Here is a 25,605-nt window from a genome sequence, read left to right as displayed (position 1 = left end):
CTGTGGTATACTGTTGGTGATGGAAGATGGCAACACTATTATTGGGTACAACAATTGCAGCCCAAGGAGTACTGCTAGTCTTGAATTACCAAATGCCTGTGAGAAACACAAGCCACCTTGCCCCCAATACAATAGGGCTCTTGAATTAACACTATGTCCCAGTTGTCCATGTCGACACTAAGGGAGGATATGGCACTAATCGATCTTTGAAGATTTATCTGCAGAAAATTAATACTTTTATAATCACTCTCCATAATCTGTTCTTGTCATAGAAGTTTCTGATACGCTTAAACGATGGACAACATTTATCAAAAGCATTTTGTGAGCCATCCTTTTCCTTCTGCAGTCGACAGTTGTTGCACTTTGCAATTTTATTTTTGCCTGGGCAGTCCCTAAACCTATGACTGCCAGCACACTGGCTACAGACCTCTGAACAGAATTTACTGACATGGCCAAACCCGCAGCATCTAAAGCACTGTATGATAGAGAAATGTTACTCTACCATGGGCTCTGAACAGAATTTACTGACATGGCCAAACCCGCAGCATCTAAAGCACTGTATGATAGAGAAATGTTCTTCTACCATGCATCTGGCCCATTTCAAGTTAACTTTTCTCAGCATGGTAAAAATTTTCAGAAGGCCGGGTGAGATGTCAGCAACCCAATTTACAAGGTTATTTTTGCCTCCACCAAAGGCAAAATGTAGCCCAAATTCCTCCATGAATTGATCTCTGCTTAACTGTCCCTGTATTTCCTCATTTTGCTCAAATATACAGTTTGTTATCTCCTCTTTCTCCAAATAATTTGGGACCTGTCTAATACATATACTTTGTTTTCTTTTATCTGGCACCATGGTTCTGAGGTCCGGAGCCTTTTGGTTGATTTCATGTTCCAGAGCCTGGAGGTCACTCTTTTTGGTAGCATCAATAGCAATACCTTCTCTCCCAATTCTTCTAAAACCAGTAATGCCCACTTTCAAGTGTGTGGGGTCAATGTTATCTCTAATAATATTTTTGGTATCCTCTGAGCTCATGTGGTGGTCTTTTGGGTAAACCAGAAGCGAGCTAGGGTAGCTATTCCTGTTATGCTTCCCCGATCCTAGACTCCTTTTAAGTATATCGCTATATAGAGGTGCCTGTCCCTCCGGATTGTCCACGCTACGAGGTATATTGCTGGAAACCTTTGCCTCCGCAATCTCCACTTCTAGTTTATTTATGGCCTCAATAGCCCTACTAATGTCTTCCCGTGCAGCCAGTCCTGAAAGCTGAGACTCCAAGGAGGCCATTCTTTGACTGGAAAGACTGTCCTCACATTGTTTATTTTTGTACACAGTTTTTAATTATTCTTTAATCTCAAGAATATCGACATCCAGGCTATTAGCAGCATCCACTGCCCTCCCAATGTCGTCCCGAGTGGCCAGATTGGGCAGTTGGGACTCTATTGACCTCAGTCTTTGCTCTCTCTAAACCTCCAATCCCGCTAGTACCAGATACAGACTCTATTGATTCTTGTACTCCCTTATTGTGTTCAGTTAAAATGTTGGTAATCTCTTCAGAAGTGGCCAGCGATGTAAAAAATTTTCTACCCTGTCTGGGAGGCTATTATTCTTTAGCGCCCATCAGCTAAGCTAATCATTTTACTCATTTGATCAGTGCAAATCATTGCAAATGTTGATTTGTGCCCAGTTTGGCATGGCAGTTTTTGGCAAAATACCCTTTGACTTCATCAATTAGAATGTGAGCTTCAACACGAAATTTTTTTATCAAATTAGAGCCCATAATATACTAAAATAACTTAGTATAAGTTACAACTAATAACAACAAGATAAAAGAGCACGACAATTACAAAACGACCGTTAGAGCCGTTGGAAAACGTTACAACTGACAAGGTCGATGACATTTACTAAAGCAACAGGTCAGTGAGGAAGCCAGTACAAATTTTAAAATTGTCATTACTTAAAAACTAAAAAGGGTAGAGTTCCAAAACTTTAACAGTGCAAAGCTGACGACTTCCTTCCTCCAATAAGCCAGGAATTAAGTCCCGATGGCACATCAAGAGCCCGATGCAGGCCGCCGAGTGCCGCGCACAAAAGGTTTGAAATTAGGAGAACGGTTGGGCCAAAATCCACAAATTTTTGAAGGTTGTACTCACTTATTAATAATCTTTCTCCTGTCATCTTCGATTCCAGTTTAACGGTGAAAGAAGTTCCGGAAAATTGACCCGAAATAACATGATCTTTAAGACTTCATTACTTCCAACATAATGGGTCCACGTAGCCGAAATTGTTGTCAGCAGGGTCACAATTACTAGTTCTGTCCATTGAAACACAAAAACCAGACGAAAAACGGATGATTCCAACAAAAACACGAAAAATCGAGGAGCTCAATTTTTGCCACACCTTGACCGCTTAATGTTCACACAATGAGCCAGATGATTGAACATTAAACAATTTAATTTTTCCCCCTAAACTATTCCCTCGTTAATCATCTCTTCACTAACTTTTTCAACAAGAAGAATCCTAACTTAACCTGGATTAAGCAGAAAATTATGTACTGTGGATGAAGCTTCTGTTTTTGCATTGAACAGGTTTCCAGCTGATGAATTTTTGACATTTAGAACTACATTTAGGTTTTTACTGTTTTTACATATACATACATGTGTGCGCATTAACAACAACAGTTTTTTTATTGTCTAGTTTTCAAGTTGTTCTCTTTATTTTTTGAGCACCAATATCAAAATTGTAGTTAAAGGGACTACAGTAGAGCATTGATTATCCGACTCAATTGGGGATGGGCTGGTTGGATAACTGAAAAAACAGATAATGTATTTTTTCATACTTTTCGGTTACTAGTATATCCCATGTAATTAGTATATTAGTATATCGCTATTAACCTACTTCACGTTGGATTTTCGTCGATGTTAAGCATAACAAAATTTTAAAAAAAATAATAATCATCACTATTGTATCGTTAAAAATTATTTCTTTATTTTGCACAAAATAAATATTAAAATAAAGCAAAAAATAGAAAATTAAGCCTGGTTTAAATACTGGCCTCTCTTTCATGGTTGAGGCAATGTTACCAGCTAAAACACGCAAAAATTTAACAAAAATAATAATAATGTAGCCAAGATATAGCCAAATATTGTAGTTCCACATCACTAGCGGACATTTGAATTTGCGGACTAGAATGTGGTCGGTTAACCGATGTGACAGTTAATTGGGGGTTGGATAATTGATGCTCTACTGTATTCAATTTTCATTCAAACTAGATATATGAGTTTGCTTTATATCTGTATTATAAATTAGCTTTCTTGATTTATGAAGTTGTTAGGATAATACAAAACTTTATAAAACAATAAGTTAGATGAGAATAAATTTTTTAAATGTAAGGTATTTACTATGTGCAGTTATTATTGTATTAATGTAAAATGTATTGTTAATTCTATAATTTAATGAACATTGTCACAAAACTTTTCACATTTCAGATTAATTTTATGATGGAAAAGTTTGAGGACAATTTAAGATTAAATAGATTCAGAGAGATTGTGATTTAAAATGATGATAATATATCATCATTATGAAATCTATTTGACAAAGTTTTTGTATCTGTGTATATTTATTTGCAAAAACATATTAAATTTATTACATATTTTGATTTTATCTGAAAAAACATTAAAGTTGATTACTCTTGAATTATGAATATATAATGAACCTATTCAAAAAAAAAATAGATATGTATATTGATAAAAGAACATTTTTATCAATAAAAAACAAAAAATAATGAAACTGAAGCACTTTTCTTCCATTAATAAACAAGCAAACTGTAATGAAAAGGTACATTCCATTTTGCATCAAACAATATGTCAGTGAACTAGAATGCATTCCATATTTGCCAACGTCAGTGAACTAAAATGCATTCCATATTTGCCAATGTCATTAGTGCAGTGATTGATGCATGTTGCACTTGTTGGGTTGTGGATATGGTTAACTCTGACAAAGCAACATGGCCATCTCCATGGTTATACAGTAGAGAGTCGAAAATCGGAATCAATTGGGAACTGGGGTTGTTCAGATTAGTGATTTGTTCCGATTACCGATTATGTACGAAAAAATATATTAACCGGTCTGATGTTCAAATTTTTCTCTGTTGCATGTCACTTCGTGTTGAATTTTCGTCGATTTTAAGCCTAACGAAAATTTTTATAATAATAATCGAGGCTATCGTATCATTAAAAATTATTTCTTCATTTTGTACAAACAAAATAAATATATTGAAGAATATAAAAACATGAAAATTATACTTTAGAAGTAAATCTAGTATCAAAAACGTTCGATTCAGCACGACACAGTCTGACTGAAAATCGTTCAGATTACCAGCGATTCTGATTACCGGGGTTCCAATTAACGACTCTCTACTGTATTACTAACATCATTTTTATTACTAATTTGTATTAAATGAAAATTTCTAAATGTTAAAATTAGATTGAAATAATATTTTACAACAAACAAAAATTTGTAATATTTGATGTAATTAAATATTTTTTCTATTTTTTTTATTTTTAAGGATATGTTTCAAATAGTGGAATGGAGGGGCTTATGCTTTCCTTAAGTGCTCTTAATTTGACGGAAGCTGTACAGCATGCCATTCCAAAAGATACTTTAGCAGAAATCTATATCATGATGTCATTAAGAATTAAAGAGAATCTTTCTCAAAGATTCCATTTTCTAGCAGTAAGTAAAATATATATATATATATATATAATTGATGATTTAAGATTTATTTTTTTTATAAATATATAATTTTTTTAAATTCATGTTATTTTTAGTGGTATTTCTTAAGACTGGCAAAAAAGACGTGCTCTGCTAATGGTCAGCAACCGCCGCCCTGTTTTCAGTGGTTGTTTCATCCGATCGGTCAGAACTTTTTTCTCTCACATAATTGGAACTTTGAAGAAGAGGAAACTTTGTTCAGCTGTTTAGAAAATTCAAGTAAGAATTTTTATTTGATTGTAATCTCTCTTTATTTTAGTAGATATCTGTTTAATGTATTATTTTTTTTTAATGGAACAATATTAGAAGTATTTTTAAGCCGTGTTTGCAAATGTTACAATAAAGAGAAATTGAAACTTGAATTAAAAAAGAAATTTTTTTGTTGAAATAATGCTACATTTCAGACATTAAATCAGTTATTAATACTACTAAAAATAGGTTACAGATATTGAAAATATGAAAACTATTAAACCACACTCGTACCCAGCAGAATTCAATATACAAAAAACTTAAACAAACACCTTAATGTTCGCTGAGAAATTTATTAATTTAACTAACGTTTTCGGCTTATTCAATAAGCCATCTTCAGGTTTTTAACTTTCGAACAAAAAACAATATCGTTCTATTAAAAGAATACCATAGTTTGAAAAAATTCAAATCATTAGTAACGGTCAAAAAATAAAACAAAGAGGATGAACATGGTAATAAAAATAAATAAATATACATAAATAAATAAAAATGGTAATATAAATAAATAAGTATACAAAAATATATAAAAACAAAAAAAGAAAAAAAGGAAGAACGTGGTAATATAAATAAATATACAATAAAATCGTAAAAGATACAACAAATGTAAGGTAAAAACGTTTTACTCGTGCCCATATATACTACTATCTATCCTAACCAGAAATACTTCCCCATAGAACTCACGTGTCTCTTATAAATTTTTAACTGCATATTTCCAAGCTGAAGGAAGACCTTCTGCGTCCCTTGCGTTAATACATTTATCTCTTAGTTTGCTTCTGTAAATTTCTATCTTTTCAGCCGCTCTTGCCAAAGTTGGGGAGTGTACCTGCTTTATGATTTTCGCCTCATTCCAATGTACTAAGGATCCCTCCGTCTGCCCCATCTGGGCTAATACCGTCGTGTTGGAACCTTTTCTAATATCATATTTATGTTCCTTGATCCTTATTCCTAGGTTTCTAGTAGTAACCCCTACATAATCTTTATTAATACCTAATAGCTGGTTCTCGTAGGGAATCTTATACACACCCGCCTTATCTTGTTTTTTAACTAACCCTTTATCGTTTCTAAGTATTTTATACAAATTCGGAGCTCTTTTCAAGATCACCCTTGTATCCTTAGTTCTTGCTATTTCTTTCATAATCCCTCCCAGATACTTATTGTATGTAAATTTCGTGTATCTGTAAGGCCCGTGCCTGGTGTTCTTATCATTACTGGCCTCAAATTTTCTAATAATTCCCTCAATGACTTTCCTCCTATAACCTAATGTTCCTGCTATCTGTATAATTCTTTCTATCTCTGTATCCCGGTCTATCACATTTTCACAGTATATAAAGGCCCTTCTAACCAATGCTCTAAATGCTGCTAACTTATATTTATAAGGGTCATTAGAGCTTGCAGGGATATATAGTGGGCTATGTGTAGGTTTAATGAAAACGCCGGTGGATATATGCCCTTTGTTAAATATAACATTAATGTCTAAGAAATGTACTATCCTGGAGCTTTTCTGCTCTAGCTTCAGGTTAAGGCCCTCTTCGTTACATTAATGTTATATTTAACAAAGGGCATATATCCACCGGCGTTTTCATTAAACCTACACATAGCCCACTATATATCCCTGCAAGCTCTAATGACCCTTATAAATATAAGTTAGCAGCATTTAGAGCATTGGTTAGAAGGGCCTTTATATACTGTGAAAATGTGATAGACCGGGATACAGAGATAGAAAGAATTATACAGATAGCAGGAACATTAGGTTATAGGAGGAAAGTCATTGAGGGAATTATTAGAAAATTTGAGGCCAGTAATGATAAGAACACCAGGCACGGGCCTTACAGATACACGAAATTTACATACAATAAGTATCTGGGAGGGATTATGAAAGAAATAGCAAGAACTAAGGATACAAGGGTGATCTTGAAAAGAGCTCCGAATTTGTATAAAATACTTAGAAACGATAAAGGGTTAGTTAAAAAACAAGATAAGGCGGGTGTGTATAAGATTCCCTACGAGAACCAGCTATTAGGTATTAATAAAGATTATGTAGGGGTTACTACTAGAAACCTAGGAATAAGGATCAAGGAACATAAATATGATATTAGAAAAGGTTCCAACACGACGGTATTAGCCCAGATGGGGCAGACGGAGGGATCCTTAGTACATTGGAATGAGGCGAAAATCATAAAGCAGGTACACTCCCCAACTTTGGCAAGAGCGGCTGAAAAGATAGAAATTTACAGAAGCAAACTAAGAGATAAATGTATTAACGCAAGGGACGCAGAAGGTCTTCCTTCAGCTTGGAAATATGCAGTTAAAAATTTATAAGAGACACGTGAGTTCTATGGGGAAGTATTTCTGGTTAGGATAGATAGTAGTATATATGGGCACGAGTAAAACGTTTTTACCTTACATTTGTTGTATCTTTTACGATTTTATTGTATATTTATTTATATTACCACGTTCTTCCTTTTTTTCTTTTTTTGTTTTTATATATTTTTGTATACTTATTTATTTATATTACCATTTTTATTTATTTATGTATATTTATTTATTTTTATTACCATGTTCATCCTCTTTGTTTTATTTTTTGACCGTTACTAATGATTTGAATTTTTTCAAACTATGGTATTCTTTTAATAGAACGATATTGTTTTTTGTTCGAAAGTTAAAAACCTGAAGATGGCTTATTGAATAAGCCGAAAACGTTAGTTAAATTAATAAATTTCTCAGCGAACATTAAGGTGTTTGTTTAAGTTTTTTTGTATATGAAAACTATTCTTTTTCAATGCCAGTTTAGATGAAACTTGGTAAGTTAACTAACAACAAATGAGGCAAAGTAACTGTCACTTTACTGTTTTATTTTTAATGTAATTAATTGAAAATGTTTTATAAATATATTCCTCTTGCTAATTCTTAGAGTTGGATGCAGAACTTTTTATTTGGATTCATTTTTAACATCTAAGATTTAAACTTTAAAAGTACTATAGCTTTATTATAGGTACTCCTCACTTTAAGACCTATCTGCTTAACGACCACTCACACATGAGTTTTGACCTGCAATTCAGGGAATCCCCTTTCTCAGCTTGAGTGTCGGTCAGTGGCGAATGGTGACATGAGCACTAAGCGTACTATAATAGTCTTTTTATGAATAAATTTGAAGTTTGTTGCATAATTTGCATAATTTTACAACAATCCTATATTCCCGGCACAAGCACCTCGCTTATTGACCAATTTGCTTAATGACATAGTCATCGGAACGGAACTTCGTCGTAAAGTGAGGAGTACCTGTACTGTAATTTTTAAATTAATTTATGCAACTCTGTTCAATTGGCTTTGTTAAATGAATTGCAAAACTTTCACTTTTAAAAAAGTCAATTTGTTTTGTTTTTTCTTTTTTACTTATTGTAACCTAAGGTCTAGTGGTTTGGGATTATTCCCATTTTAAAAATTTAAATTTTTTTCAGTATTGGGAAAAATGTTTATACATTTTTTTAGTTTTAATGTAATGTAGTAAAATTTAAGTTTATTGCAATAAACTATATTTGAATATTGCAATGTTTAGTTTTTGATGGCATATTCATGTTTTTATGAAGATTCTTGATTAATATTGTAAGTTTTATATTATAGAAACATAATAATGACCAAAAAAATTTAACTCGTTAGAAATTTAAACAATTCTGAATATTTTATATGAACTTATAAGCATTTTTCAGGTATAAAGTATTAAGTTATCTTTACACAAGATTTATTTGTTTATACCTTTCAATCTATCCTAACCAGTATTATGAAATATATATAATATGTAACATGCAACTATTTATGACATTGTCACAATCCCAGGCTGGACATTTCAATGATACTTGTAATTTATTTAATTTAAAATATAGGCTTTAATTTCAGTAGTGTCTTGCCCCTGCACATCATACTTTTCCTGTTAATGATAGTCATACAGTCATCTATTAACTTTGTTCTGGAGAAAATTATTGAATTGAAAGAACGTGACTTTCGGTCCAAATCAGAAGGTCATATATAGTCGGTCGGGGCTTCCTGCCCCTAAACTCTCTGTATCTGGTCTCGACTTTCATCGTTTTCAAGATGGATGGACAGGCAGCCAGATGCCAGTGGGAATATATATGAGGCGTGTTCTTTAAGTAAGTACCATTTAAAAATAGGATTGCTGCAGTGCTACGGTTTGGTGTTCTGTGAATGTGTGCTGAGTACCTACATTTGTTGGCTAGCCATAGACGCAATTACAGAAGCATTCATTTGTTTTACGTTTGTTTGTGTGTGTTTAAAATGCCTCAGACAATTGTAAATCCCGATTGTGAAGTATGCACGTTAATTTGTTTTTTTTTAATGCAAAAGATGTAAAAGCGGCTGACATTTATCAGCAGATTAGTGAGATGTGTGGAAAAAACATGAGTGATGGATTGGTAAGAAAATGGGTTAGAGCACTTAAAGATAGCCGTACCAATGTCCATGACAAGGAGCGTAGTGCTCAACCATCTCTCATCACTCACTTGGTGCAGAAAGTTGTTGCAAAAGTTTGAGAAAACAGACACTTTACGATTTTGTCATCCAAAACAAAAAGCATGGTAAGCTCAGTAAGGGGATTGTTTTGCTTCATGACAATGCCTGTCCACATGTGGCTTGAAGAACCCAGTGGCAGGTTTCTATGAGGATGGAATTCAGAAGCTGGTTGTACAATATGAAAAGTGCCTTTATATTTGAGGAAATAATGTTGAAAAGTAGATTAAGGTACAGGCTATCATGTGACAGTAAAATTATTTAAAAAATTGCAGGTACTTACTTAAAAAACATGACTCGTATAAATATAATAGAGTATGTAGTCATCAGAACAGCTACAATACATCAATATAGAGAGATTTCATATTGGCAGTCACTATTTATATTCAGTATGATTGAGGATATTGAATGAAATATTGATTCCTTATTCACTTAGAATTTTCATACTATTGTAAGTATATTAATATTGAATAAAGTCTGTCAGATATCTACAAGATAGTTTAAAATTTATATTATTTTTTCATACATTTTTATAGTAACAAAATGTAATTTCTCTGTTACTTTTAGTGGATCCTATTTCTTTTGTCTCTCGAAGTTTTCGTGAATACCTTTTGGAAAAAACAGCTACAATACTAATGACTCCAGGAGTGGAAGATTCTCTATCTGCAAACATTCATAAAAGGTATAAAAAGAAAATGCATAATGATTTGTATAAATTATTGCTTAAAACAATTAATTTATGTAAAATGGTATTTAGTTTTCTAATTATTATAATGTAAATATTTTAGGAGACATTCATTTGGGGCAGAAATTTTAAGTTATGTAGATCTTTTGATGGAAGCGAGTAAAGCAGCAGGTACGCCTCGAACTATTGTAGTAGCTATCGGTTCTAGTACAATCAGACTCCACAGTGAAGATTCTGTAATTCAGTGGTGGGCTGCTTTAATTGGCATTGCCACAAATTGGCTACTCGATGAAGAGAATAAGTCAGAAAAGTTCTACACAATTGTTGAGAATATTCCTTCTTCGCTTAATGGTGTTCGGTATATAAAATTTATTTTGACTTTTTTATTTATTCTGTATTATATTTTTAATCTAAAAATTTTATATTAAAAATGGATTTTTTTTTATGTAGGCATCCATTGCCGAAAGCTCTCACTGCAGCTTATAAAGCACGATCGGCTTTTCTTCATCAAGCCATGACTTTAAATGAATGCGTAATTGCTTGTGATAAGGCTGGTGGATTGTTAAGAGACAGTATGAATTACTCTTTACATCAGACTCCTCCAACAATTATACAGGTGAAGTTTCAAATATTTTATACCAAATTATTTTTAGATTTAAAATGTCTACATAATGATACATTTTTAACATTATTATTTGTACATATTATCTATTTTATGTGAAGCTTTTTGTTTTTGTTATAATTAAGTTTTATCATAGTTGATTATAACTAATGAATATGGTTAATATATATATAAAATCAAATAGTTTATATATTTTTTTATTATTTTTGATAACTTGAAACCATGTCATATTCTATTTCTATTGTTTCTCAAACACAATGCAGTGCAACTCAACAATCACTTGGCTTCCCTTCATCTTTATTCTAGTTGATAGTGTATACATCTCGTGTTTCGGGCTTAATATGCCCCATCTATCATGTGTATCAACTAGAATAAAGATGAAGGGAAGCCAAGTGATCGTCGAGTTGCACTGCATTGTGTTTGAGAAACAATAGTTTATATTTTCTATTATCTAAAGCAAATAAACCAATACTATAGATAAAATCTTTTGCTGTTATAATGGAGAATCTTATAATGGAAAATACAAATGTGCAATCTTACTAATTTCAATGAGGTGCTGAAAAAGTCAAACTGAAAGGGCTCTCACTTTAGTTGTTTAAGTTTAATTTTATTTTCATTCCTAAGTTGTTACTTCAGTTTTATTATCCAAACATTTTTATTAATTGGTTTTTGGTTTGCAATTATAAGTGAGAATGCCAAATGGTTTCAGGCTATAATAATGCTGCTAATTATTAATTAAAAGTCAAGTAATTTACCCCAGAGCTAGGTGTTTGGCACAATTTCTATCACATCTCCCAAGACAAAAGTTGATCTGCATCAGTGTTTCCCAATCATTGTCATTGCAAACCATATTTTTGAGCTAAATTTTTTGATTCAAAAAATTTAGCTCAAAAAAAAAAGTTTGCAATGTCATAAAGCTTGGGAACACAGATGATCTACATCAGGGGTGGCCAACTTTTGTGCACATAAGATCTACTTTTTATCGTAAAAATGTGTCGCGATCGACTTGTTGTCATAGGCATAGTCTAAGTGGGGAGGGGGAGTGTGAAATACATACTATGTTTATACACTGTGTTTCAGTATGAAGTGCACTCACTGCTTATAAGTCGAGTCATAACTGCATGCATACAGTTGCGTTCGGTTACAAATATAATACATTAAGTCAAGACATCGCTAGCAATCGACCAAAATTGGCTTGGCGATCGACCGGGTCGATCGCAATCGACTTGTTGGCCACCCCTGATCTACATCATTGTCTTGGATGATGTGATAGAGATGATACCTAATGTCTATCTCTGTTATATGCAAAACAGATCAAATATTTTTTGAGATGTACTTGGTTGAATAACTATGATGTGACAGTTACTATAACAAAAAGTATTGATTATAATTGCAATTATTTAATTTTTTTTATGCATTCACTTTCCTGTTACCCAATATATAATGATGGATGATATGTTTCTTGGTAAATCTACTTCTTGAAAAGATAAACTTTGTGGCTTTGTGTTTTAACTTAGTTACTGGATCACTAATACAACAAAATTTGGATGTGCTGAAGATAAAGTTTAAAATGGTTGCTGTGAATGAAAAAGTATTAGCCTGAAAAATAGATGTTATTGGTTGCCTCTGACATAATTTACTATAATATCAATCTATAGTCCCACGTCATTTAAGATTTTGGTTTATATAAAAATGGCAGTAGAACTGTGTCATTCAAAATGAAAGTAATCTTGAAAACAACCCCCATCAACTTAACTAAAGCATCTTTATTGGGTAATTACCCATTGCTAAACATAGATTTGAATTTTGCTTGAAATACATTTTCGAAAGGGAACTGGTTGTGAATAAAATGCTGACAATGTCATAATTCACACATCAATTGTCTGTATTGAAATTAATGGTAATAAGTATTAATACAATTGAATCTTTTAACACCTTGGATTATGGTAGTTTCATGGATTTTATTTGCTTTTCTTAAGAAAATTATTGTTGTCATGGTGCATTGTAGTTGCATTGCATCTGCATTTAATAAGTGCAGTGCTTCTCCAGTGCAATCATGGCATCATTATTTATCTGCAGATATTTTAAACTGGCATCAGCATTTGTTTTTATTTATTATAATTTTCATTTATCGATGCATTAAAATAGTTTAATATTTGTGAAAATATAGTAAGTACTATAAATTTCAGTTGTATGTTAGAAATATACTTTTTTTAAATTAAAATTTTTATACTCAAGAATTAAAAAAAAAAATGTAAAGATGCAAAACAGTAAACTATGGTTTATCACTAATTTTATTTTTAAATATTAATAAGGTTCATCAGGATTCATGATTCTCATGGTTTGTTTAAATGTTGTAACATCATTCTAATGCATTAAAGAAAACAAGTCAGGCTTGCTAATGATGCAGTCTGGTATCTTGTGAAGGAAATCAATCTAATCCTAAATATATATCTATGTAAACTAAACTCTTTAGTAAAAAATATATTAACTTAATACCATAAGCTAATTTTTACTTTTAAAATATAAAATATGTATATTGAGGATACAAAAATTGTTTTATCTGTCACTTGCAATCACCAGCAGCAATCCAAAAACAAAACAGTTTTTATTTGTGGAAACGACTGCACCTGTGCAAAAAAACGTAAAATGGATAAGGCATCATCACCAGAGGATGTCTTTTAGTTGTGAATTATGCCACAAACAATAGATGATGATTATATACATACAAAATTATCATCATCTATTGTTTGACATAATTCACAACTAAATAATATAATGGTGTGTGTGTGTGTATATATAAGTGTGTGTATATATATATATATATACAGTGGTGATATTTGAAATATTTAACAAAGGGTTCACTAGCAGAAAATTTTTCCCTAACAATCACCAACAAACAAACAATGGAAGTTTCGGCTAGAAATAAATACAATACCTTTTCTTGTGGTATATCTAATGATCAGTATATTTGGAACGTAAGAGGCCCTGGGCGAAGACCGCATAACAATAGTATATTAGTGCTGTCGACCTTTTTTTTTTCTTCTTTTTCTTTTAGGCAGAGAAATTTTACCCCAAATGGCACTGCTGATAATAGACAGATGTCATCGTCTCTCGAAATACAATATCCTTTTTATTTCGCTGTCTATAGCCTGACACGTGTTCCACAGCCATCTTGTATTATCTCGTGCGCGTGAGATTGTGGGATCTTTCATATGACTGGATCTAGTTTCAAGAACTCTCTCTTGAATCAATCGCGATTAAACCTCATTTTGATCGAGATTGAAACGGTCAAGAGAGATCGCACCAAGGCATAGTCCTCGACCTTGCTCACAATCTAGATTGAAATGCTCGGTGCGAACAGGGTATAAGGCTCTAGTTTAGTAGTGTTACAGAGTATAATACGTATATTTTAATATATTTTTTAAAAGAAACAAAACCACCGAGAAATGTTACGTGTGTTTAACAAGGTTAGGGGAACTGAAAATTTTACCAACGGGTTCGGCCGAACCTGTGCGAATTCACTGAATATCACTACTGTGTATATATATATATATATATATACATATACATTTATTATATAGTAGTATATAGTATAGTACTATATATGGTGTGTATATATATTTATTCACTTATTTTGGTAAAACTATAGTTTATGATGATAATCCATAATGGTAATAATTTTTGTTTTAACAGACACATACTTGATAATTTCCAAAACACAGAATTATTTGGTGCCAATCCATATAAAAAAACACTACAAACAAAAACTGATAGGACTACTTACCAACTGTGCATTATTCCGCTTGCCATTGCTTAAGCTTGTTTTCGTTGTGGAGCAGTACTGTGGATGGTGGACACGTACTTAATGTATCACATGACCCAACTTCGACATCGCTCGGTCACATGACTACCTAGAAACATCAGCACGTAACATCTGATGTATTTCCGGAGAACTTTTCAGAGTGAGGACCATAGTTTGATCTGTTATGTTCTAGTAATATCATAACATCCTGTAACAAAACTCATTGACTTAAAATTTGATGATGACAATTTATCTTTCAGGATTAACTCCATAAAAACCAGAATAAATAAATTATCAAATTACTTTAGAATTCAGATTAAATGATAACAAATCTAATTATGTATTTAGAATTATTATCTGAATTTACAAATATACATGTTATATATAATTAACTGTTTTATTTAAAAATTTGAACTGAAGTTATATAACAACACTATATACAGTATATTGTATATATTTAATACACAGACTTTTCTGTTTGGAAATTTCCTTTAAAATTTATTTATTTTTTGATGTCTGTGTTACATTTGTTAGTGTCTGTAGTCTGTTAAAATCATTTGTCAATGAGTAGTTAAACTAATGTAAAGGTGTTAACACTGTCTCCACTATCATTAAATAATATACAAATAATTTTGGTACTTTAATAATATGAAAGCACCAGATAACATCACAGAGAAATTGACTTAGTAAGATAAAGCATGAGAAATGAAGTTTAGAATGAATAAAATGAACCTACCTAGATATGACATAGTTATGTTAGAGGTGCTGCTTCATGACGAAAAGCAGCTTATGCAATGGTGGACTGAACAGTGCAGTTGGTAATTATTCCTATTGGTTTTTGTTTATAATGTTTTTTATACGGGTCGGCACCAAATAATTCTACGTTTTGGAACTTTTTATCGAATATATGTCTGTTAAAACAAAACAAAAATTATGGAAAAAATTTGTAATGGTAAGAAACTATAGTTTTATCTGTATTTTAATAATAAAATATTTATTAACAGTTAATCTTTAATAATGTGAAATTTCATGAATGTGATGACAGAAACATGGCCAATTTATCAGGCTATTAAGGCTAAATAATTACTAAGTAATTTGGCAAGAGTTAGGTGGCTAGGTTGCCATATCTTGCTAAATTAAATTTATTTATAATTATTAAAGTTAGACAGTTAAATCACTATCTCTTGTTATCTCCTGCAAATTATGTAGCAATTATTTAGCCCTTAATAGCTTGATTTAAAGGGTTTTGTACTTCATTTGTTACTCGAAATGGTTGAATCCTTATGTTCAATAAATTTTGCAAGGTCCAAAACAAAAAACTATTAAACTAGAAATGCCAGTACTGGGCTTTGGCTACAAAACAAAAATGATAATTCTACAACAATAAAATTTGCACTAATAATAAATTTATAAAATTACAATTAATCTGATTAAAGATTTTTCTTCTTCTGGGTCCTTTTCTCTAATCAGCATCAAATTATTCAATTGAGCACTTAGAACTCTGCTGCTCAGTGTAGAATTGTTGAAGCAAAGACCATCTCTCTATGTCAGTTCAAAAATGATCTTTTATACATTGTCAGTTTGTGTATTGAACATGATTACAAAGAACACAGTAGAAGATTAAATATTTTATTCATATTTAAACTATAAATTAGTGGGGTCAATTCCATTCATTATTCAAATGTTAGTATGAATTACGCAGATGAAGTTCTAATTGGAAAGTGTTGTGGCAGCAGCTGGGGTGCACCCACAAATATGCCAACAGTTACCTGATTATATCATGATTATTTTTAAATTAATTACCAAATTTAAAATTTAGTAATTAATTTAAAAATAATTGCATTATAGTAGTCCAATATAATTCAGTAGTTGTTGGTGTATTACATACATACGAAATACATTGGTAGATATTGGTTTATGATCAAAAATGTTCAATCAAATGATTACATTTAGAATAATAATAAACAAGATTTCTTCTAGTATTATAAGTAGAATTATTAATATATTAATCTCTAGTCTATTCAAAGATTTTTGATTCATTTCTGGTGGTGGTGGTAGTAGTAAGACAGGTATTGCTCTTAGGTACTAGCTGTGTTATTAAAAGGGGGAAGATGGGATGGGGGTGAGAATGGAAAAGGGATGAAGAAATGGTTGGGATCCATGGGTGTCCAGTGCTTTTTTAGAAAATTCAGTAGAAAATATAATAAGAATTTTACAGAGGAATACATGTTGGGAGTGCTATGTTACAAATTGCAGATAGCACTATCATATGTACAGGTAATGACGTATATACAGTATACAGATTAAAATTGGTACAAAATAATTACATGTTGAGTGCTGTTTCACAAATCACAGGAAGCATAAACATAAGAACAGATGACAAATGTTATGCAGATTAACAATAGTACAGTAATCATCTCTGATAATGAGTGCTATGGATTTTTCTTTTAGAACATTGCAACTATTCCCATTGTTGTCAGTTTTTAAAGCATTTATTTTTTGATGAGAGAGTTTATGCTTGCAACTTTATTTAAATGTATTTAAAATATTGCATAGTACAATTCCTAACTTAACTTATTTGTGTATATTTTACTTTCAATTATGTACAAATACAGATTTCTTTTTGCTATATGTTAAATTTGATATTTATGACATGAGCCAATTATTTTAGCTTATAAATTTATATACAAATTCAATTATCAAAATAATTTAAATACTGGCTTTTAAACTAAAATCAGGCAGCATATATTGTTTTTAATCATACCTGTAATTTTCTACCAATATATGCTGCCTGATTTTAGTTTAAAAGCCAGTATTTAAATTTATACATAATAAAAAGTTATAAGCATACCAGACTAAAAATTAGTCACCCATAGCATAAAGGACAATAGGTAGTTACTGGTTGCACAGTGTGTGCCATGATAGAGTTGTTGGGAGATAAACTGTACAGATGTTATCTACAAGGTCATTTCTGTCTCGCAAACTGGCGAAGTGATAAGTGTCGAATTGAGTCTGCAATATGGGTTGTACAACACATTACCAATTGGAAAAAAGAAGCCATCGTGTTTGGCTATGCCCACAGATACAAAGTGAATGAAGCTGCCCAATTTGTTGTTGTTTTGAAGTGTATTGTCCAGAAGATCTACAAATGGTTGTGTGATTTGGTCAATTGAAAATCGTCAAAGGTGGGAGATGGCGCATCTCCCATTACTAGGTATGTTCTGACTGGTGGCTAATTTTTTGTCCGGCTTGCTTATATATTTCTGCACATAACAATCGAAGGCATTATTGATAAACTGTGAACTTTCGCTAATTATAAATAAAATTGGTTCAAAACATCCTAGCAAATACGAAAAAAAATTGCAGATAAGTTTGTCATGTTTTCAAAAAATATAAATTATATTTTGTTAAAATGTATAGCACACATGTATCAAATGTTTTCTTATATTTTAAAAAGAAATATATGTGCATACATATATTTCTTTTTTACTTAGTATAAGTAAAAAAGAAATATATGTATGCACATATATTTCTTTTTTACTTATACTGTCTGTAATCATTCTTAACTTTTCTTTTATATACTGTATATAATAGACATGGGCAAATGTGGCTCTTGCTGAAAGTGTTAATTTCTGTTTTTTATTATTATTTTTACAATTTTATATTTATAATTTTGTGAAAATATGTTTATTAAAAAAATTCAATATTTGTTTTATATTATATAATAAAAATCGCGCGCCTTACCATACTATTCACCATGACAGTACAGAACTGCGGCTCCCATGCATTTTGCAAAACCTACATTTTGGCTCCCACTGAACTCTTGCTTGCCCACCCCTGGTATATAATTTTATTAATCCAAACAATCTCTTGCAATAATTAGTTTGGATTAGGAAAAATACATTTCAGAAAAGAAATATTGTAGTGTTTTGGTAAATAACATGTCTTCGTAACAGAATTTGCATACTATGTTAGCAATTACAATTTATAAAAAGTCAACTAGTATGTAATTTGGCTTGATCAGTAGTTCTTAACTGGGGGGTCTCTGGGCTTAAGTTGATTTTTACCCTTCCAGGTAAAAATCAACTTAACACAAAATTTAAGATGTGAAAAAAACTGAAGCACATATATTATTATATAATTGGTTTCTTATGTAATTTAATTTTATGCATTTAAAGGCATTATTCCGATAAGGAGTTAGTCTATGACCTTCACCTGACCAGAAAAAGGTCTACGGAACAAAAAAAGATCAAGAATCCAGGGCTAGATAAATTCTTTAATGATTAAAAATGACTGATTTATTAAGTTAAAATTGCTTCCTATGCATTATCTATTTAATATGAAATTGAATTTATTTAATTCTGTTTCTGATGAAAGAGTAATTATATGAATGGTTTGGGTGTGAAAGATAGGTAAGTACTTTACTTAGAGAAAATGGAAAATTTTGAATGTCCTCAGAAGTTTTCTATTCTGATTAAAGTAAAAAAAGCAAAAGTACATATATAATATAATATTTAAATTGAAATGCATTGCTGTTTAGCTGTTAGTATGTGTCGTAAGTGCCACCTCCGTTAGTACGTTTTACATCCAAACCCTTCATGTGTGTATATATATGTAATATAATATAATCACTTATGGAGAAAGATGGAATTAAAAGATTAGAAAACATCTTACTTATTCTATCTTAATATTAAAATAAAATTGAAAATTATTAATATAAAAGTTTTTATTTTAGCTCTTTCAACTGTTAGCTGTCGACTGGTTACTTTCTACTCGGACTGCAATATGGGAAGAAAAACAGAAGATGAATCGTACCGGAGAAATCGATTTTCATATTTTAAGTGGATTTCAACAAGATTTGCATTGCTTAAGAAGATTGACATACCATATGTCTGCAGCATATTCAAGAGTAAGAAGTTTTTATATTGATTTGAAATATAAGTAACTTTCTTTTTTTGTATACTGTATTCACTATTTAGCATAATGTGGACACACATTGAGGGGGGAAATATGAAATCCCAAACTCACATCAGAAGGTAAAATTGATGGAAAAAGATCAAGGGGAAGAAAAAGACAGGGCTGGATGGATGACCTCAAGGAATGGACGGGACTAGATATGGAAGAAATTATTCATAAAAGTCACAAAAAAGAACAGTGGTATTTGCTGGCTGCCAACCTCCCTTAGGAGAAGTCACGGACAGAAGATTCACCAATTAGTTTAAATTTGCATTCAAGTGTTTGTGTACACATATATATGTTATATATATAGGACAGAGCATAGCTGGCAATGCAACTGTTTTGCATGGCCAGCTATGCTCTGTCTGAAGAAAATCTGGAAGAAAAAAAATCAGCTCGGCTGATATTCTGGAAGAAAATCACGTCCCACTGAGTTGATTTTCCCACGTCCCACATTCAAGTCCCACTGAACTGATTTTCTTCCAGAAATTCTGAATTAATTTTTAATTTATCATCATTATAAGATTGCAGCTTAACTGCCAACATCTAAACAAATTACTTTGTATCTAATTATTAACTTAATAATTACAATTCACTAACTTATTCAATTAAAACTTCTGAATCATCTTTAATAATTGATTAGTAATTATTATTTGTACATCAAAAGGAACTTTTACTACTTTCTAACTAAATATTTTATATTGAGAGAACTGTAATAATTAGCTTGTGCACACAGTACAAATGATAAATTGACTACTTCTTGTTAAAGGGAAAGATATGAAAATATTTAATTGATTACATTAGGAACAACCTGTGATACTATTTTTGTTGAACTAGATTTAATTACAAAGAAATGTCTTAATGATACAATTATATACTTCTTTTACACAGTACAGATACAGTAAGCCTTCAATTTAATGGAATGATTGGAGAAAGTCTATTAAATGAAATTGTTCTAAAAGCACATACAGGGTATTAATAATGAATTTAACATTTTAATGCATCTTGTACATTGTATTTTTATTTATATGATAAACTCAGATTATCTGAGGTAACGTGTTTCACTGTTCGTTAATCTTGAACAGAGTTAGATGAAAAGCAAGACCAGACAAGGAAAGTAAATGGGCTGGATGTCTCGATTAACTATGTAATGAATATCTGGTGTGGACTGGAAGCCACGTGATTTTTAAAAATTAAAATATGATTAAAAATTGTAACCCAACATGTAATGACTTCACAATAATAATTTTATTTTTAAAAGTACTTTTTAATGAATGTAACTGTAGTCTTTAAGACTCCACTACTCTCTAGAAAAGTAAAAATGAAAACAATTTAATCCATGCATTTTGTAAAGAAGTGTGTGTGTGTGTGTGTAACCATGTCACTAAAATATGTCTTTGAAGATAAGTATCATCTGTTTTGTTAAGTAATCGTTTGTTTAGTAGTTACTTCTCTTCATTGGCAAATATAGTAAGTTTAATTATTATAATTTTACAAAAGTTAGTCTAAAGAATCTTGATATATATTGTACGTTTTGGCAATGTGTATGTATTATCTGTTGAACATTTTTAATACATTGGTTTTTGATTAAGAATCAAATACAAAATGTCAATGCACATTGTTACTATTTTACAGTATTTTATGTGAACCTCTAAATTTACTAATTATAAAAATGAAACAAAGTTTAATTAATGAAAAGTAATATTATTCAGAAAATAATGTTTTAACTGCTTTTATATATTTATTAAGATAAGCAGATAAGTAATTATTAGAATTATATACTTGCTTACATTAAAAAAACTATTAACTTATAGATTTTATTTCAATTTCAGCTCTACCTGTACGAAGCAACTATTCGATTAATAGCTGGTGTTAATCCTACAAAAACACAAATGATGTTAGAGAAAACTTTCAGAAGAAGAAATAATAATAATGTTTCCTTAATTTGTGCTAAAAGTAAGTTTTTAGTTTAAAAAAAAAAACTACATACTTGGTTAATTAATAAAGTATCATATTACTTAGTTTTTTAAAGGCACTAAACTTAATCATAAGATTTTATCTACATTATTAAATAATAATATACTTGTTTATAAAATAAAATTCATTAACCAAAAACAATAAATATTAATTGCTTAAAATCAAAAGTAGATCACATGCATAAATATGTATAATGTTCTGTTTTGTTAATTATTTTCAATTCAATTTTCACTGTCGGTTGTCTGTCCTTCCTTAATCTCGAGAACAGAGTTAGATAGATGAAAAGCAAGATCAGATATTGAAAGATTAGGAAGAAAGAGGCTCCAATTAACTATATCCAAACTTCCAATGCAAATTGGAAGTCACATTATTTCAATTCAAAAATTTTCCCCAGAAAGGAGTTAGATGATTGGCATGACTCCTATTGCTAACAAGGAAAGCATGTACAGGGGCAAGACACTACAGTACTAGTTTGAGGTGAAGAGAGTCATATTTTTTAAAATTTATTTAATTTAAAATACATGGTCACATTGTTGGACTGCAATTTTTAATGTCACAATAAATAATTGCTTGCTAAGATTAGATTGCTGTATAATAAAATCTCACCAAACTTAATTCAGTAAAGGAAATTTTAGAAATTGTTTTTTTAAAACAGAAATAGTGTGCAACTGATTTTGACAATCTATGAACATTTTTTTGTAGTTTACCAATTTAATTTGAAAATTTAATCAGTCATATGTCACACATTAGTTTTGACAAATTACTTTCATTAAAAATTTTTCTTATCCTTTCCATTTGTATGTTTTCCTATGTACATGTACTTGTTCCAGCTACATTTTGTAAAAAACTTACAAAAGCCCACAAATTTCTTTCAAATGCTAAAGTGAATCTGTGAGTTTCCTTCCTAGAGATCAATACTCCACCAGAACACAATAACATATCATGTTCAGTTACTTCCATTCTGGAAATAAAATAGTTTTATAAATTTACTGTAAGAACATGATCTAATGGTGCATAACTGGCTAAAATTGGCTTTGGTGGTGGTTACCATTGAATTGGTGTCTTTGCCCAAATACCAGTAATTTACTTTATTGCTTCCAATGTAAAATGTAATAATGCATTTAGTATTTTAAAAATCTTACACAGTTTTACCAAAATCTTCCAATATTTAAAAGGAACAAAGTACTTCAATGCAATAATTATTGAACAAATGCAATTTAAAAGCATGGATAAAATTTTTTTTTTTACAAAAACATTGAGCATTGCTGAGTGCGTCAGCTAGTTCTTTAATAATTTAGATAATGCATTACTTTTGACATACATAAGCACCAATAACAGACATCACTGTTTAAATTTATTGTAGATCTTACTGGTTTCTTAAAGAGAATTAGTGAAATAAGAGAAATTAAATGACTAAAATTACTTCCTATTTTATAAAAGGTCAAATAAAATATAAACCTGATTTAATTTGTCAATATCTAAACTTAGACTCAAGATATTCATTCATTATATACATCAAAATAATGTTTTTACTCTGCTAAATATACAGTATGGCTATAAAGTCCGAAAACATACGTCAAAACCTTTTTTATGGGCACGTTACATACCGTCGTCCCTATTTAGCAACATACAGCGCAAGCCGTATGCGTCTTCGATGCACAGTCTTCCCACGTATTCAAATTACAAACTACAAACTTCTTATTAATATCATAATTCTCTCTTAAGGTGCAAATATCGAGGATCAGGTACTGCAAGAAAGAGATCAAGCAGAAGCACTGTTACTGGCCTGTCGACACTTGCCGGATCTAGTCCTGTCAACCCCGGGAGAAAAAGAGAGCATGCTGGCGGAAGCGGCCCGCATACTCGAATGTTTGGGAGACAAAAAGAAACTACAGGAATGCCATCAAATAATGATTGCATTGGGTAGTATAGTGACTTCTGCTCAATTGTAAAAAAAAATGTATTGTCTTTATTCACTACATTAATATTTTGTATTAACATAATTATAATTATTATGTTAGTATTTATAATAATCAAATTTTAGAACCCTTTTTATATATGAGTTAATATATGTATTGTATTCAGTTGTCTGAAATTCTAAAGTATTTTAAATTACTCTAATTTTATGCATTTTGTAGATATAAAATGATTTTTATAAAACACAAAATTAAGAATCATAATGCTTGAAATGAATGACTTAACAGTAGAAATCTCTAATAAATGACTTAAGTAAATATATTTTCTTTTTTTTCTTTTTGTAAGGTACAAACATAAAAGCTGTATAACTGGCTTCAATTTTGGTCTTTGTGGATTGATTTGCTCCATTATAGTGGATGAGGATCGTTAAATCACTTAAAACTCTCCATAAAACTTAAAATTAATTTCTAATTACAATCAAGGATCCAACAGTTAAGTTATAAGATGCTCCTATGACACTTATGTATAAATCAAATAGATTATTGTAAAAGATTAAAAGGTTCCTGAAATTATGTATGATTACAGTATATAATCACTTGTAAACAAACTTCACCCGTGACTACCGGTACATATAAAGTCTAATCCAGCAACTTCAACCTTTAAATTTCCGGTACAAACGACGAAAATTAACAGAAAAAACTAACGTTTTCGAATCTCCATCGAGATCTTCCTCAGGTTCGTTAATGGAATGTCATGAGAATAGAACTCTTTTGAAGTTCAAAAAATCGAACATCTCCAGCGTGCGATGACGATGCAAAACATAAGATTGATATAATAGACCTGAGTCTACTAACGTAACGTCGCAAAATATCAATGCAGGAAATAAAACCATGTCTACCATCGTGGATTGACCTCCGAGATGTATCGCCACGCGTACGATAAAACGTTGCTGTCTTTGTAATTAATGCATTTCCCCGATTTGGTAGCTCTGTAAATCTCCAGGGTCTCCAATGCCCTAATGTGGTCCGTTTTGAACGACTTCTTAATGAGGGTGGCGTTATCGACGTATGCCACGGACCCCGATGTAAAAGCGGACTTCGATAACGCCACCCTCATTAAGAAGTCGTTCAAAACGGACCACATTAGGGCATTGGAGACCCTGGAGATTTACAGAGCTACCAAATCGGGGAAATGCATTAATTACAAAGACAGCAACGTTTTATCGTACGCGTGGCGATACATCTCGGAGGTCAATCCACGATGGTAGACATGGTTTTATTTCCTGCATTGATATTTTGCGACGTTACGTTAGTAGACTCAGGTCTATTATATCAATCTTATGTTTTGCATCGTCATCGCACGCTGGAGATGTTCGATTTTTTGAACTTCAAAAGAGTTCTATTCTCATGACATTCCATTAACGAACCTGAGGAAGATCTCGATGGAGATTCGAAAACGTTAGTTTTTTCTGTTAATTTTCGTCGTTTGTACCGGAAATTTAAAGGTTGAAGTTGCTGGATTAGACTAAATCACTTGTAATCCCTGTATTAGTCCAAATTTCACCATAAGAGATGGAAATGTCCAAAAAACTTTACCGTTGTTTTTTCAACCTATTTTTCATCCCTTTATTAGGTTTTTAGTGTGCCTGATACTGGCTTGAGGATTTATAATATGGATTTATATGGGTTGAGTATCCTAATAAATTCATATAAGTTTACAAAAATTTATACAATACTGTTCTATAAAAGCAAGTCTTTTACTATACTCTGAATAAACCTCGTTGAAATACTATAAAAAACGAATTGTAAAACAGTGGCCTGCTGCTGACAAACTAGTAAAAGTATAACGAAAGAGGGCTTTAACTCGATTTAAACCCTCATAATTGGTGGATAGTACAATTTAGGACATCATTTTCCAGCCCTTGTGCTGATCAATCTATAACGAGCATAATTGCAGCCATTTATATAGTGTACAATGTGCAACTCTCCTACCAATACATTAAGTGGAGATGCACAATTATAATTGAAACCACCATAATTTTTTCCCGGTTATACTGACTGACCCTGTTCCTCACCACCCATCTACTATATTGTTGGTGTTGA

The 25,605-nt window shown here is 31.3% G+C and overlaps 1 protein-coding gene across 1 annotated transcript in view; it reads left to right on the top strand.

Annotated features, from left to right (window-relative positions):
* SREBP (Sterol regulatory element binding protein) overlaps positions 1–23,824 on the top strand; it is a 65,867-nt gene extending 42,043 nt beyond the window's left edge. The window contains exons 9-16 of the mRNA XM_067278666.1: positions 4,566–4,732; positions 4,828–4,990; positions 10,109–10,223; positions 10,330–10,584; positions 10,677–10,842; positions 19,389–19,562; positions 21,442–21,565; positions 23,312–23,824. Coding sequence (XP_067134767.1) covers positions 4,566–4,732; positions 4,828–4,990; positions 10,109–10,223; positions 10,330–10,584; positions 10,677–10,842; positions 19,389–19,562; positions 21,442–21,565; positions 23,312–23,538 — 1,391 coding nt within the window. The 3' untranslated portion in view covers positions 23,539–23,824. The remainder of the gene's footprint in view (positions 1–4,565; positions 4,733–4,827; positions 4,991–10,108; positions 10,224–10,329; positions 10,585–10,676; positions 10,843–19,388; positions 19,563–21,441; positions 21,566–23,311) is intronic.
* The last annotated feature ends 1,781 nt before the right edge of the window (positions 23,825–25,605 follow it).

This window comes from Centruroides vittatus, unplaced genomic scaffold (genome assembly GCF_030686945.1).
Source record: "Centruroides vittatus isolate TY-2023 unplaced genomic scaffold, ASM3068694v2 contig_817, whole genome shotgun sequence".
In the NCBI taxonomy this organism is placed as follows: domain Eukaryota; kingdom Metazoa; phylum Arthropoda; class Arachnida; order Scorpiones; family Buthidae; genus Centruroides; species Centruroides vittatus.
The sequence above is the reverse complement of the archived record's forward strand: the minus strand, read 5'-3'. Positions and strand labels throughout refer to the sequence as shown.